At 40.2% G+C, this 15,087-nt stretch overlaps 1 protein-coding gene across 7 annotated transcripts in view; it reads left to right on the top strand.

The window, feature by feature from the left end:
- MBNL1 (muscleblind like splicing regulator 1) overlaps window positions 1-15,087 on the top strand; it is a 104,551-nt gene that overhangs the window by 69,170 nt on the left and 20,294 nt on the right. For all 7 annotated transcript variants that reach the window (XM_032226053.1, XM_032226047.1, XM_032226048.1 and 4 more), the window contains one exon: window positions 3,711-3,911. In XM_032226053.1, the coding sequence (XP_032081944.1) occupies window positions 3,711-3,911 (201 nt within the window). The remainder of the gene's footprint in view (window positions 1-3,710; window positions 3,912-15,087) is intronic.

The following is a 15,087-nucleotide window of genomic DNA, read 5'->3' on the forward strand; positions in this document are numbered from 1 at the left end:
CCTTTGTTTCTCTAAAGCTCAATATAGCATTTAGCTCTTAATTTCCTTGCTGTGAGATCTTCCATAGACAGTACAATCCATCCATACTTTTCTTCAGAGATTAGTTCTGATAATTTTTAAACATAAAAGATACATCATTGTTTATTTATTGAGTTGTGAACAGTAGCAATCATTGGATAAATCCTAGTATATTCAGGAGTTCTTAAGAGGAATGGGTATAGGACAGTTATGGAAGTGTAATAAATTTACATTTCAAGTGAGCAGTACCAGTATAAAGACTGAATTTACTTCTTTTCTGGATTGAATTTGGCAAAACTCTGTGCCTTAGCACTGTATGTATGTATGTATGTATGTATGTATGTATGTATATGTATGTATATGTATGTATATATGTGTGTGTGTGTGTGTGTGTGTGTGTATGTTTGTTTTTGTAGATTTTCAAGGGTACAGGTATGCAGGTCTGGTATATTCGGGTCTTTTCCCATGTAAGATTGAGAGTATATTGACGACGTTTCAAAACGTCACCAAGATACTCTCAATCTTACACGGGAAAAGACCCCGAATGCACCAAGACCTGCATGTGTGTGTGTCTGTGTGTGTGTATAAATACATAATATACATACTCATGTATGTGTATAAATGCATAATTTTCATGTAGAATGTTTTTAAAAATCTGAAAAGAGGATTTAAAAATACCCTAATGAAGAAGTATGCAAAACTAGAGAAAAATAGACCAGAAAATTGGTCTGACAACCAGAAAGATTGAGGGCTAAACTACAACTTACAGGTAGTTCTCAACTTATAACATTCTTTTAGTAACTGAAGATAAAAGACACTGGAAACAGTTATTTACAAGACCATTGCATCATCTCTATGGCCATGTGATCAAAATTCATTGGCATTTGGCATGTATTTAGGATGGTTGCAGCATCCCAGGGTCATATCATCATCTATTGTAACCATCCAATCCAGCTTCCAAAAAGCAAAGTCAATGGGGAAATCCAGATTTGCTCAACAACCATGTTACTAACTTAATAAGTGATTTGTTAGTATGGCAAAAAAAGGTTGTAAAATAAGGTACAACTCACTTAACTATTGCCTTATTTAACAGTGGAAATTTTGGTCCCAATTGACCTAAGTCCAATTGACATACCTGAAGTTTAAATTCTTAGAAAAAAAGTTTGTTAACTTCAAGAATAAAGGTTAAAAGTTTACCGTTGTTTTCACTCTATTTTTTTAACTACAGAACAGCCTTGTTGAACCTGGTTCTCTCCAGATGCATTTACATTCCAATGCCACAAGCCTAAAGAACCAGGTGGGATTTGTGGGAAAAAAGATCTAACGCATCTAGAGAACAGCAGATCACTTATGTCTGTTGAGATTCTCAGTCATCCAGGTCATAGTTGTCTCATTTTCAAAAAGCAACTGGACCGGAACCAGTGAAGCTTCTTGGATGAGAAGTGAAATGTCTTCTTTCTCAGGGGAAAAACAGTCCAGTTGCCATTTGGAAAAGCATCTTTGAGACACCAGATCACTTGAATTAGAATAGAATAGAATTCTTTATTGGCCAAGTGTGATTGGACACACACAAGGAGTTTGTCTTTGGTGCATATGCTCTCAGAGTAAGTATAAGGTGAACAGGGAGCCTACCATGCTGGCCAGAGGTTTTTAAGACTTGTGATGAATCACTTTTGAGTAATGAAATACAAGGGCCAAGTCCCTGTAATAGAAGGGCAAAGTTTAAACTTCCTTTGTTATCATCCAACTTTGGAATGCAGACTGCTTTGGGAGCTAAATCTTATCCCGTCTTTATAAATCATCTGGAACATTTGAACTATTGTCACCTTGTGTTATGTGTGTTTGAAACTTGTAACCCACTTTGATAATTTCACTTTGATGTAAAAATGGGGTATAAATCAAAACAATAAAGTACTTCTAATTCGTACCTTAGATTATCCAGTCTGTGTAGAGAAGAGACCAGGAAAGAAAATATCCCTTGTTTGTCTTTGCTAAGCTCTCTCTGCCTTTAAGATTAATCTGAACAGTAGTAATGGCGTCAATGTATGCAGGCTACAGCAACTTCATACGGTTTTACTTTGCAACACTGATAGTAAAATATAATTAAAAACTGTCATTATTATGAGGTTACATGCAAATAATATTATAAACAGCTTTTATAAAGAAAAGACCTTATGAGAGGTGCCATTTTCATGTATATGTACTGTATCTTACAATTTAATTGCTCTGTGAAAAGAATAAAAATGTTCTTTTATAATTGCTGTAAGAATTATATTGGTACAATATGAACGGTCCCTGCCCAGTTCCATCAATTGGCTACTAATTAGCTTATATAAAAGCTTAACAAGAAACGAGTGTTGTCTTTATCTCCTGTAGTTGAGGCTGAAGTAATAATGTCATATATAAAAAGTATCATGCCCTTTTCTTGTGAAGGCCTTCAGTTTGATGGGGGGAAGGGAAAAATGTTGTGTTGTTTTAAGTACTAAGAGTCCAAATGATGTATGTAGTGGTAGTCCTCACTTAGCAACCATTAGAAGTTATGATGGATCCCCCAAAGGTACTTAGGACCTGATTCTAGTGTTCTGGTGGCACGCATGCACGCAACACACAAAGTCACATGACCACATTTTGAACACTTAGCAGCCGGCTTATCTTCATGGCCAGTTGCGGTATCCCACAGTCGCGTGACATAGTTTACTATATGTTTTCTTGCAGGAAACTGGCTATAAAGGCCAGTTTCCAGCAAAAAATTCACATAACAATGCATTAACTTGCTTAACAAATTCAATGTTCAATTTAGAGGCATGGTGTTTACTTAACCACCACCGCAAAAAAAAGCTGTAAAATTAGACTGATCACATGGGTACCTTGACATAGGACCATCACAACTTAATGACAGAAATTCTAAGGCTCTGTAAATGCTCTGTATTTCTTCTTGTACAGTTATCCTAGCTTGTCATCTTTCTATTAGATAAACATTAGGAAGCATCTTCTCTAACTGGGCATTTACTGATTGGAAAGTGTGGGCTGCCAAGGAGACTTGAGAGGGAGAAAAAAAACTCTTAACAGCAACAGCTGTAGTGCCCTCAACATTTTCAGAAGGAAAGCTGAAAAGCATCCCCAAAATAAATGCAAATAAAGTACTGGAACACTTTAAGAATAATGTAGAAAGACAAAAGAAATTTACCTTTTCACAGCAGAAAAAGGGCTTGAGAATTTGAATTGAAAATTTTAAGACAGCTTTAGGCCAAACATTACAATTCTAGCAGCAGGAATCATACATATTGTAGATTATTCCAAAAGAAGGCCAAGCGTATAGATCCTGAGTTCTTCTGGGCCTTGGGATGAGTAACTCTTAAGATGCCTTTGCCAGTGGAAGAAGGCACCCTAGTGATTGCTCCTTACTGCACCAGTTCTTGCATACCTACTGTGGAAACATGACTTGACTATCCAGAACACAGGGGTAGTGTGCAAACTTTATCTCCTTCCCTTACAGTTCCTGGGATCAGTTGCTGGCTCAAATGCCTTCCTTGAACAGGAAGCTTCTTCATGTATGAGAGGGTCAGTTAACACCATTGTCTGCATGCATAAATGTTGCATTATTTCAAAATGATTTAATGTAGAAAGCTTTTTGGGACTACTATTTACATTTGACTCTCTTGCTCTCTCTCTCTCCCTTTCTCTCTTACCAGCCAATGTTTTCAGTTGCACCAAGCCTAGCCACCAACGCTTCAACAGCCTTTAACCCCTATTTGGGGCCAGTTTCTCCTGGCTTGGTCCCAGCAGAGATCTTGCCAACAGCACCAATGCTGGTTGCAGGGAATCCTGGTGTGCCAGTTCCTGCCGCTGCAGCAGCAGCAGCACAGAAGCTAATGCGGACGGACAGATTGGAGGTAGGAAATAATTTGCCTCCCAGTTCTGGTTGTTTTGATCAGCCAGGTATGGCTCATTGATTCTCTAAATGTAATCCTACTTGGGATATTTTATGGAAGGAAGTACTATTCAGAGAAAAGCCTTTGCCCATCGGCAGTATAATAATGTGATTATCACGTATCGGGCTAATTCTTGAAAAGGAACTAATGAATTTCAAACCCCACCAATTTCCGTACTTATCAAAACATTACTATTCCTAACAAGAACAACATTAAAAGCAATAGATCATCAGCAGTAAACTAGGACTAGATTCACACAACATGCTTAATTGGTTTATTGAATTAAACCACCTTCTGTGTTTATGCAATACTTTCCATTACAAGTGAAGGGAACAACCTTGCTTCAAATGCAATGACTCGCAAAAATAATAGTAATAAGGTTAAAACTGAGATCAGGATCTGTTACAGATGCCAGAACTTTAACTTGGCCAGTAGAGTATGTTGTATTGGGTGTGGCATAGGACTGGACTCCAATGCAGAGCTGAGTATGTTTAAGTCTTTGCATAGGCAAAGTAGATAGGCCAGTGGCCTACAAAATATGCTGGGTGGCCTGTATAATTTTTTTCAGCTCCCCCCCCCCCCCGTGGTTTTCATGTTTAGAGGAGTGTAGAAAACCTCAAACACAAAAATCATTCTTTAACCCTCCCTCCCCCATTTATTTTACTGATTTAAAGTTGACTATTTTGTGACCAAATTCCAGCAGACTCTTTATAGAGCTTTGAAGCTGCGGAAACACAAGAAGGTCATTGGTTACCCATCCTTTCATGATGTTAACATTTTTGTCTCTGGAAAATTTATAGGCAATTAATGAACTTCATTCAATTCCATCCAGTTTTTCAACAGCCCGCAGAGCGCCTAATTGAAGTTAAATCCTTAAAATCTTATCTCAAATGATGAATGATTGTGCCATATCTTTCTTTTAGAAGAAGAAAAAGATTGCAGGCAGTCCTCAGCTTACAACCATTCATTTTAGTTACCATTCAAAGTTACAAAGGAACTGAAAAAAAAATGGCTTATTATGACCGACTTTCACACTTAGAAATTGTTGCAGCATCCTAATGGTCACATGATCAAAATGTGCATACTTGGCAACTGGCTCGTGTTTATGACAGTTGCAGTATTCCAGGGTCATGTGATCACCTTTTGCAACAAGCAAAGTCAATGGGGAAGCAGATTCATTGAACAACTGTGTTACTAAACAACTTCAGGGATTCACTTAACAACTGTGGCAAGAAAGGTTGTAAAGCGGGCCAAAACTCATTTAATATCTTGCTTAGCAGTGGGAATTTTGGTCTCAATCGTGGTCATAGGTTTAGGAGTATCTGTAATGCAATTTCTCCTTCCCGCCCCAAAACAGTGAAAGGGAAAGGATTCAAAGTTCTGACCTTGTTCTCTTGCTTAACATCAGCCACCTTTCTCTACAACAGCTGGGTGGAAAAGGTTTTTTTTTTTAATGGCTCTAGCCACCTAAAGTTTTATTAACCCTGGTATTGATGGTATGATATAAAGCCGTGATGGCGAATCTATGGCACATGCGCCAGAGATGGCACACAGAGCTATCTGTGAGCATGTGCCCTGTTGCCAGCTGCTCTTCTGGTTTCCAGCATGCACATGCACACTGGCCTGCTGGTCTTGGTGCATGCATGCGCATCAGACAACTAGTCTTCATGCACACCAAAGTGCCAAAAACCCGAAGACCAGGTGGCCAGCGTGCGCATGCCATCTGGTCTTCCAGCGCATGCATGCACACCACCCAGCTGGTTTCGGGTTTGTGGCACTGCACCATGCACACACGCATTCCAGTTTGGGGACTCGGTGCCGAAAAGGTTCGCCATCACCTGTATAAAGCCAGGGCCAGCTTTTAGCAACCACACATACATAGATAGGTTTTCTCTAAGGCAATATGTTCCCAACCTGGTATAAATGTACAAAAATCTCTAATTACCTTTATCAAGATCTGTAGCATTACATTATGAAAGTTTATGACATATAGCTTTATGGTGTTTGTTTTCTGTTTGTTTCCCCTGGTGCAATTTTTTTTAATTGAAATTTGGGGGAAGGCTAGGGGGAGTTGTTCTTATTGACTATACTAGAGAAGTAGCTGAACACTGCTTTTTTCAGTGCTACTGAGATGCAATGTGTTTTGCATCGGTTGACGAGGATTTTTGTGCAGCTTATTTTATGTGATATTTTATGTGTGGCAGGGTGTGGCTGTTGGAAGTTTCAGATTTGGTCCATGTGGGTGGGTTTCCAAGAGCCTTGTTTTTGTATCCTGCCATTATACAATGCAGTGGTGAGGATGTCAGGAATGGGAGTTTGTTCTCTATTTTCTCTCTCTGGTAAATTTCATCCCTAGGCATGTGAAGTTAAAGTTTTGAAGAGTGAGTTCAATTTGAGTTTATTTTAGAATGACAAAGATGTCATTGGCACATTTGAATTCCGATTGTTATCGATCAATTTTTATGCCATCTGTACATCTTAGTCATAGTGGGTATGCTCCCTTGCCAGGAATAGTTTCTCAACTAAGAGAGATGGGCCCTTTCAACATCTTATTATATTTTAGTAAAGCCAGCCCTCAGACAGTTTTCAGCTGCAGCTTGGACAATGAAGTGTTCCTTATGCTAGTCCACACTCCGTCTGATTTGTCTTCTAAACACAAACAGGAGGGAAGCATAGTGCTTAGTCATTCTGCTTATTCTTTTTACGATCCACAGAGTACTGGAAAGAAATTATATTAAAGGAGTCAGAACTCTGTAAGCCAGCTTAGTAATAACTGAAATAGAACAGGATCTATTTTGGTGTGGAGGAATAAGTCATCAAGGAGTTTGAAAATGAGGTGGATCTGAACAGGAGCTGTAGAAAAGTAAAATCACCAGCTCATCCTTACAAGAGAGGCATTTGGACTGTGGCTTCACTTAGAGATTTCTTTGTTTAACAAGCAGACTGCCAATGCCAATTATGGGCACTAAATGAGACCTTCCTGTATTATTAACAGTTTGGAAAGCCTAAGAAGTCATCACAGCTATTGGCAGAAGCCATGTTGATATTATGTGCATCACAATTCCATTGCATTACTAATATGAATTATGTGATATAAGGTAAAGGTTCCCCTCGCACATATGTGTAGTTGTTCCTGACTCTAGGGGGCGGTGCTCATCTTTGTTTCAAAGCCAAAGAGTCAGTACTGTTCGAAGACGTCTCCATGGACATGAGACTAGCATGACTAAACGTTGAAGGCGCATGGAACGCTGTTACCTTTCACCAAAGGTGGTCCCTATTTTTCTACTTGCATTTTTGCATGTTTTTGAACTGCTAGGTTAGTAGAAGCTGGGACAAGTAATGGAAGCTCATTCCATTACGCGGTGCTAGGGGTTCAAACCGCCGAACTGCTTACCCTTCTGATCAACAAGCTTAGTGTCTTAGTCACTGAGTCACCGCATCCCCTATGTGATATAAAGACAAGCTAAAATATCTAATTTATATGATTTACATGACATATTGTTATCACTTACCCCTGCAAGAGCCATTATTGTTGAATTCACATTTTACTGTTGCTTTTATTATTTAATCAAAAGCTTTAAATTTTACTGATGTTGTTGCTCTATGTAGCAGTACATAAAAAAAAAAAAAGCCAGCGTCAAGTTGCCCTCACTTTATCCTGAATTAAGGGATTACAGGGTCATAAAAAAGAGTTTTTACAAGGAAGGAAAACAACAATTCTTATTTAAAAATAACAGCAATCAAAATCTTGGCAAATATATTTGCATTAGAAAGCTTTCCATTTCTAGAAAATTCTTGTAAGACTTCTAATGTAACACCCTAGCACTTGTAAATTGTAAAGGGAAATTTCTTAGTAGCATGAGGAAAAAAATCATTATTTTATGTTTGTGTCAGATATGAGAAACTATGAGGGATACAAGTGAGAAACTAACAGAATCCATCTTTTTTACACCTTTGGATAGAAAGGTGGGGGAACTGGGCTGTTTTATACCAGGTGGGATTATTTAACAGTTGACCCAATGCAGCACTTGTTTTTACAGTATTTTCAACCCACAGGTTAATCTCCAACTCCGATCATTTTACAATGATTCTGGCAATATATAATTACATTATCTGGCAAGATTCATCTTTCAGATAACTAAAAATATCTACTCCTTTCTTTGTCGTCTGCATGTGCATCAACTCCTGACAACTGTATGGACAAGTTCCTGCAATTTTCTTGGCAAGAGATTGGTTGCCATTACCTTGCCCCTACAGCTGAAAGAGATTAGATGGCCCAAAGTCACCCAGTTGGCTTTGAAAGTCAGGGCTAGAACTCCTGTTTCTATCTGGTACTTAACCAATATACCAGGTTGGCTCTTTAGAGTAAGAGTCTTTAGAATCTCCATAATTCTATCTCCATAGTTCTAAGAAAGAGTATTGTCAATCTTTCCGGATAATAATAATTCCTCCCCATTGACCAGAGGATCAGAATAGATGTAGCTCCAATACTATAATGCATAAGTGTTTAGCAAATGTATTTTGTGTTGCCAAAGAGTTGTATACGGGAGTAGCTTCCTTTTTAAGGCTTTTGGGTTGTTTTTCTTCACCTCTTTTTCTTTGAGAACTAGATCCACAAGACAGGTCAACTGAATGACTTTAGATGTTCCTATAACTTATTTGAGTGGAGTTAGTTTAATATTTTATGTAACTGGATTTGCTTGTATGAAATTTCTCTGAGCAGTTAATCATTCTAATTTCATTGATAAGATTCCTCCTGATTTTTCCATGGCACGACAAAACCGCGGTCCACTAAAGCGCGCCCAATTAAAGCGCGTCGCTGACGTCATCAGCAGCACGACAACAACGACCGCAGAGAAAAAAGGGCGCTTTAAAAAGCGCTTTTAAAGCAAGCCGATTCACGTAAAGGTAAGGGTTAGGTTTAGGGTTAGGGTTAGGTTAAGGGTTAGGGTTAGGTTTAGGGTTATGTTAAGCGTTAGGGTTAGGTTTAGGGATAGGTTAAGGGTTAGCGTTAGGTTTAGCGTTAGGTTAAGGGTTAGGTTTAGGGTTAGATTTAGGGTTAGGTTAAGGGTTAGGTTTAGGTTTAGGGTTAGGTTTGGGGGGGTTAGGTTTAGTTTTACGCGTTAATTTTACCTTTACCGCTCACAGCGTGCTTTTTTCGTCGTGCTGTGATGACATCAGGTACGCGGTTTTGTCGCGCGCGCTTTAGACCACGGTTTTGTGGTGGAACCGATTTTTCATTCCCAGACCAGGAATGTAAGTTACATTTCATTGGATTCTGGTTGGTTTGGGAAACAAGTAGCTCAACTTGGAGGCAGAGGTGGGATTCAGCTGATTTGGACCGGTTTGGGTGAACCAGTTGTTAATTTTAATCTGATTTGCTGAACTGGTAGTTACAAGGACTGGCTTTCCCCACCCCTCTCAGAAGTCTCCACACAGCCCTTTCATCATGCCAGGTAAGTGCAGGAGCCACATGAATGCTCGGGGGGGGGGGGATGGGCCTACTGGAAGTCCAGAAACAGGTTCAAAGAAAGCGCAGGGAGTGTGAAAATGCCCTCCTCCATGGTGCAGAAAGCCAAATAGGCCACTCCCCCATGACTACGCCCACCCAGCGGAGAACCGGTTGCTAAAATTTTTCAATCCCACCCCTGCTTAGAGGTAACATAATTATTGACTTGGGAAAAGATCTATAGTCACTTTTGCTGCTCAGAGGAACTATCTGGAAGTGAATTAGACAGTGTACAGTTAGTCCTTGGCTTCAGATCATTTATTCAGCAACCATTTGAGGTTACGGTGACACTGAATTAAGGGGCAGCCAGTCCCAAACGTTTATTTATTTATTAAACAAATTTAAACCTCACATACAGTGACTCTGGTCGGTGTACGGCATTAAAAATCTGCAGTTAAAAGTCCATAATAATCCACAGCCCAGCCCCTACCACATGGCAGCAACAGAATCTAAGTTGTGAATCAGTTGTGAATGGGATACCCAGGTCACCCGACAGAACCATGTCTTCAAGGCCTTGCAGTAAAGCAACAGGGTGGGAGATAATTTATCTCTGGGGGAAATATTATTCAAAGGGAAGGAACCCTTATAGAGAAGAAGACTCTTTTCCTAGGTCCTGACAGATGTGCTTCTTTGATAGTTGGGACCCGCAACATGTGCTGCCTTCCTTCTCTGGTAGACTGGGTAGATGTAATTGGGAAGAGCTGGTCCATCAAATACAAGGTACCCCCTGCACTCACAGGATCAAAATTCAGGCATGTAACAGCCCACCCGCATTAGGAGCACGTAAATTCCCCCCCCCCCAAGATTACACTGAGCAGTTTTTGTGTAATTTTTTTCATTTTTTTTTCATTTTATTAGAGTTTATAGGCCGCCCTTTTCCCTGAGGGGACTCAGGGCGGCTTACATAAAATAAGGAAGGGAGGGTACAAGACAATAGACGCAAAACAATACATAAAGTAAAATAGTAAACAACATTCATTCATCATTCGGGTGGGGACATATTATCTTATCCCCAGGCCTGGCGGGCTAGCCAGGTCTTAAGGGCTGTGCGGAAGGTCTGGACGGTGGTGAGGGTACGAATCTCCACGGGGAGATCGTTCCAAAGGGTCAGAGCTACTACTGAAAAGGCTCTCCTCCGTGTGGTTGCCAGTCGACACTGACTGGCAGATGGAACTCGGAGGAGGCCTAATCTGTGCGATCTAATTGGTCGCAGGGAGGTAATTGGCAGGAGGCGGTCTCTCAAGTACGCAGATCCACTACCATGGAGGGCTTTATGAGTGACAAGTAGCACCTTGAAGCGCACCCGGAGATCAACAGGTAGCCAGCGCAGCTCGCGGAGGATAGGTGTTATGTGGGCGAACCGAGGTGCACCCACAATCACTCGCGCGGCCGCGTTCTGGACTAGCTGAAGTCGCCGGATGCTCTTCAAGGGCAGCCCCATGTAGAGCACATTGCAGTATTCCAGCCTAGAGGTCACAAGGGCCCGAGTGACTGTTGTGAGGGCCTCCCGGTTCAGGTAGGGTCGCAACTGGCGCACCAGGCGAACCTGGGCAAATGCCCCCCTGGTCACAAGATAGCCTCACTTGGCCAGCAGCTGCTTCATGAAGTGTACGATTGGGCATGTTTCAGCAGTAGCAGGAGCAAGAAAATTGTAAAGGTCATCTAGGATGGCAGAGTGCAGGATGGTAGGCATTTCAGAGTACAGGGTGATGAGAGCAATTGCAGGCGGGACTTGGCTAAGGCAGCTGAGATTTTCTGGGGCTTTGCGCCACACTGATTGAGTGACTGGGATTTGCGCTGAACTGCAACTCGGGGCCATCACATACCTCCAGAGTTGTCACATGCCAGGAAGGCCCTGAGCCACTACGTAGCAAGCAGTAATTCAGAGCCTCTTGCCACTCCACAAGACATAGAGCAGGGAAGACAAAAAGGATGGACAGGAGATAGGGAGAAAAAGTTGAAGAGAAGCAGTTCCTTACCAAGGCTTGGAATATCTTGGATCAGGGTGGATCCTTTGCTAATAATGAATGGAATTCATTTACCAGCAGTAGCAGGGAATACGTTAGGTGCTAATAACCAGGAACATTTGTTAAATTCAAAGCACAGAAGAGTTTGTTATTGGTCTCTGTAATACAAAAATCTAGTCAGCTAATGGTCAAAGGTAAATTGGCGCTAGATAAGGCTCAGCGGAATTCACAGGGGACTGAACTTGGGTCTCTTGTGACAATGCATTGATTCCAAACTGATGATACATTTAACCCTGCCTTCCAGCTCAGCTTGCACTTCTACAGAATTCCAGAATTACCATGCTAAGTGAAGCAGACATATGACATGCTTTATGACCACATCACTTAGCTTCAGAGGAAATTACTATTACCGTGTTTTCCCGAATATACGGCAGGGTCTTATTTTCTTTTGACCGCAGAAATAAACGCTTGGTCAGGTCTTATTATTTTTGAAGTGCAGGAAGTGACGAGCATGGTCACCTCATGGCTGCTGCTGTGTTGCAATATTTTTGGGAAGGGCTTATTTTAGCGCATGTGCCCAAAAGCCCGATTGGGCTTATTATTCGGGGAGGTCTTATTTTCAGAGAAACAGGGTACTATAATAATAATTTATGGTCCCAATTACTATAATAATTTGAGGACTATCCGTATATCAACATCAATACTTAGAGAAAATGGTGGCGCAGTGGTTAAATGCAGCACTGCAGGCTACTGCTAGATCAGCAGGTCAGCAGTTCAAATCTCACCGGCTCAGGGTTGACTCAGCCTTCCATCCTTCCGAGGTGGGTAAAATGAGGACCCAGATTGTTGGGGGCAATATGCTGACTCTCTGTAAACCGCTTAGAGAGGCCTGAAAGGCCTATGAAGCGGTATATAAGTCTACTGCTATTGCTATTGCTATAAAATAATATTCCAATAATTATAGAATACTGAATTGTTTTAGAAGAATTTAGCCATGGTGAGTCAGTGTTCCTGTTCGGTCATACACACTCAAGTTAAGGACAGTTTAAAAGGGCAGGTTCAGGGTAGGAATACCCATTTGTAAACATTTTCTCCAGGGTTGACATTTGCAAGCAGCACTGGAAGAGTTGGGTCTGTGGAGTATCTGCAACATTGATTAGTAATTGGAAAAAGGAGGATGCAAAGAGAGAGGAATGGATGAAAGTGCTTTTCTTTTTCAGGGCTAATGTAGCAATTTTCAATCTGTTGATATTTGTTTTGCTGAGTCCAGGGCCACTTGTCTCTGGAGTGAGACTCTTGCTCTGCTGTGTGTTAAGTAGGGAAATGGAACACAGTAGTTCTGATGTCATTTTCACAGTTCTCAAAGGAACAGTCTTGCCAACCAACCAATGAACCAAGATTTTGTTTTCTCTCCTTCTAGGGCATTAGTTGCAACTTTTTTGGAAGCTGGAGCTGCTGCTTTAGACAGGCAGTCCCCATTCTTCAGAATAATTATTTTGATAATGAATCAGCTCTGTCTGTTCAACCATCATAACATATTTCTCCACTATAAATAGGCAGCAGCTATTTGTATGGGACTTGGTCAGTCCCTCCCATATCCAGCTACAGATATCTTATTGCTAACATTTACATAGTATTCTTACATTTGCCGCTTTCTTTTCAGCCTCTCTTCACAACCATCCTGTAAGGTAGATTATTATTTATCCTGGACACACTGGTGAGAAATAAGTCGAAATAATTTTATTTCCATCAACACATTGAATCTCTACCCTGAGACATAGTTATAAAGTACATTATTCATTCCTGTTCAGTAATATTTCCATTTAAATTTCCTAAATGGCACCATCAAGGCAATCATGGCAAATCCCAGGAACTAAGCAGCATGAGACGAAGGGGGAGAACAAATTTGGAAACATCAGATATGCAAGGTGAATTGGGAAGTTGAGAAATATCCTAGAATTGGCCTGATTAGGACACAGCTATAACCCTTACCTGATAACAGCTGGGCTTGAGGATGTCTTTATCTTTAAAAATGACTTCATTTAAGACCTCAGTCTGTATTCTGGATGGACTCAGATTCTGGTTCTCTGAATTCCAAGGTAAAATTATCTTAACCTGAGTTAAGCATTGATTCATCTAGCCTAATATTATTAGAATTGGCTGGTGATAATAGACATAGTGCAACAACCAATTGACTGTTTTAATTACAGTTGAATAAGCTGTTTTTCTCTAGTTCATATAAATGCTGAATTATAATTACAAAACTTAGTTCACAGAAACTGATTGCATATGATACCCTAAATCCAAGTCAAACAAATCACTTAGCACAATGTGTGAGATCTGACAATAGTTAGCATTGTTTTGTCACGGAACTATAGCCTTATATCTTTAGACTGTCCTGAAGGTATCAGTTCTAGAAGCTGATTGATGCAATTGAATTGTGTTCTCTATTAGTAGTATGAATTCTGTGCACCTTCATGCTATTTCTCTTTTAAATAACCAGTAAGATAACCCTTTAGAGAGACAAATCAGTCCAGGTAAGGAACTTTAAAATAGTTAAGATCAGTCTTTCTTTCCTTCCTTCCTTCTTTCTTTATTTCCTTCTTTCTTTCTTTTTTTCTTTTTTTCTTTCCTTCTTTCTCTCTCCCTCCCTTCCTCCCTCCCTCCCTCCCTCTCTTTTGCATTATAGTATTGAGAATGGGCTGAAGTAGTATAAAAATGTATTAAAGTTAAACTGGCCATTTTAGAACTATATGAACAAACAGGGATTTAACTGAAATTAAGAAAGCAACTACTGCCTCTTTTAAATTCAGAAAACTACCTCCTTCCTCAGATATCAACACCATGCCTTGGATCTAAACACAACTTACCTCCCAAGTAATTTTAACAACCCAGAAATGACATGACTCTAAGAAAATTGTGGCTGTCTCACAATCTGTCCATTTTCTTGTTATATATAAAACTAATGTTAGCCTTCCTGAGAAATTGATTAGTCTGACCTAACCAGTCCCACACTAACACTGGGTCTGCAAGTCTGATTGTGTTTTATTTCCTTCTTCTTACATTTGAATTCAGTGAATTATGCCCAAATGCTATCTGGTTGTTTTGGATTTGGAAAATATTTTACCCCCATTCTCTTGGCGAGGGGAGCTCAGGCATCTCTGTGAAGGTCATGTTCCTGACTTTAGAGACACAGGACCCCTCACACGTGGTCAGATACCTTTCTCTCTTCAGCAATCAATGTGAGTTTTAGACTGGTAATTATCAGTTGCCACGCTGCACTTCACTGTGCTGCCTTGAAAGGCAATCTAGGAACAATCTGCCATCCCAGGCAATTTTTAAGAAGCCCTGTTTCATAAATCTCACAATGGATGTGAAATCAGTATGTCCTTCTATTTTTCAATCAGATCTGCTTTTTGGACACTGCTAAGATAAGTCACTGCAATTTCTTTGCAAGGTTTTTCCAGAGGTTTTTAATCTGATGGTTTTCTTTCTTCTCAATGCATATTATAAGACACTTAGAACATAACCTTTAGATTTGACTATTTGCTGATTATTAGAAGTGTACCTGGCTTTTCAATTAAAGTGATTCTTTCTTACCACTCAGTATCAGTATTTAAATTGCTCCCTCTTAAGGCCTAATTAGGACCATTTTGGTGTA

The sequence above is a fragment of the Thamnophis elegans genome, chromosome 10 (assembly GCF_009769535.1).
Source record: "Thamnophis elegans isolate rThaEle1 chromosome 10, rThaEle1.pri, whole genome shotgun sequence".
Taxonomy (NCBI): domain Eukaryota; kingdom Metazoa; phylum Chordata; class Lepidosauria; order Squamata; family Colubridae; genus Thamnophis; species Thamnophis elegans.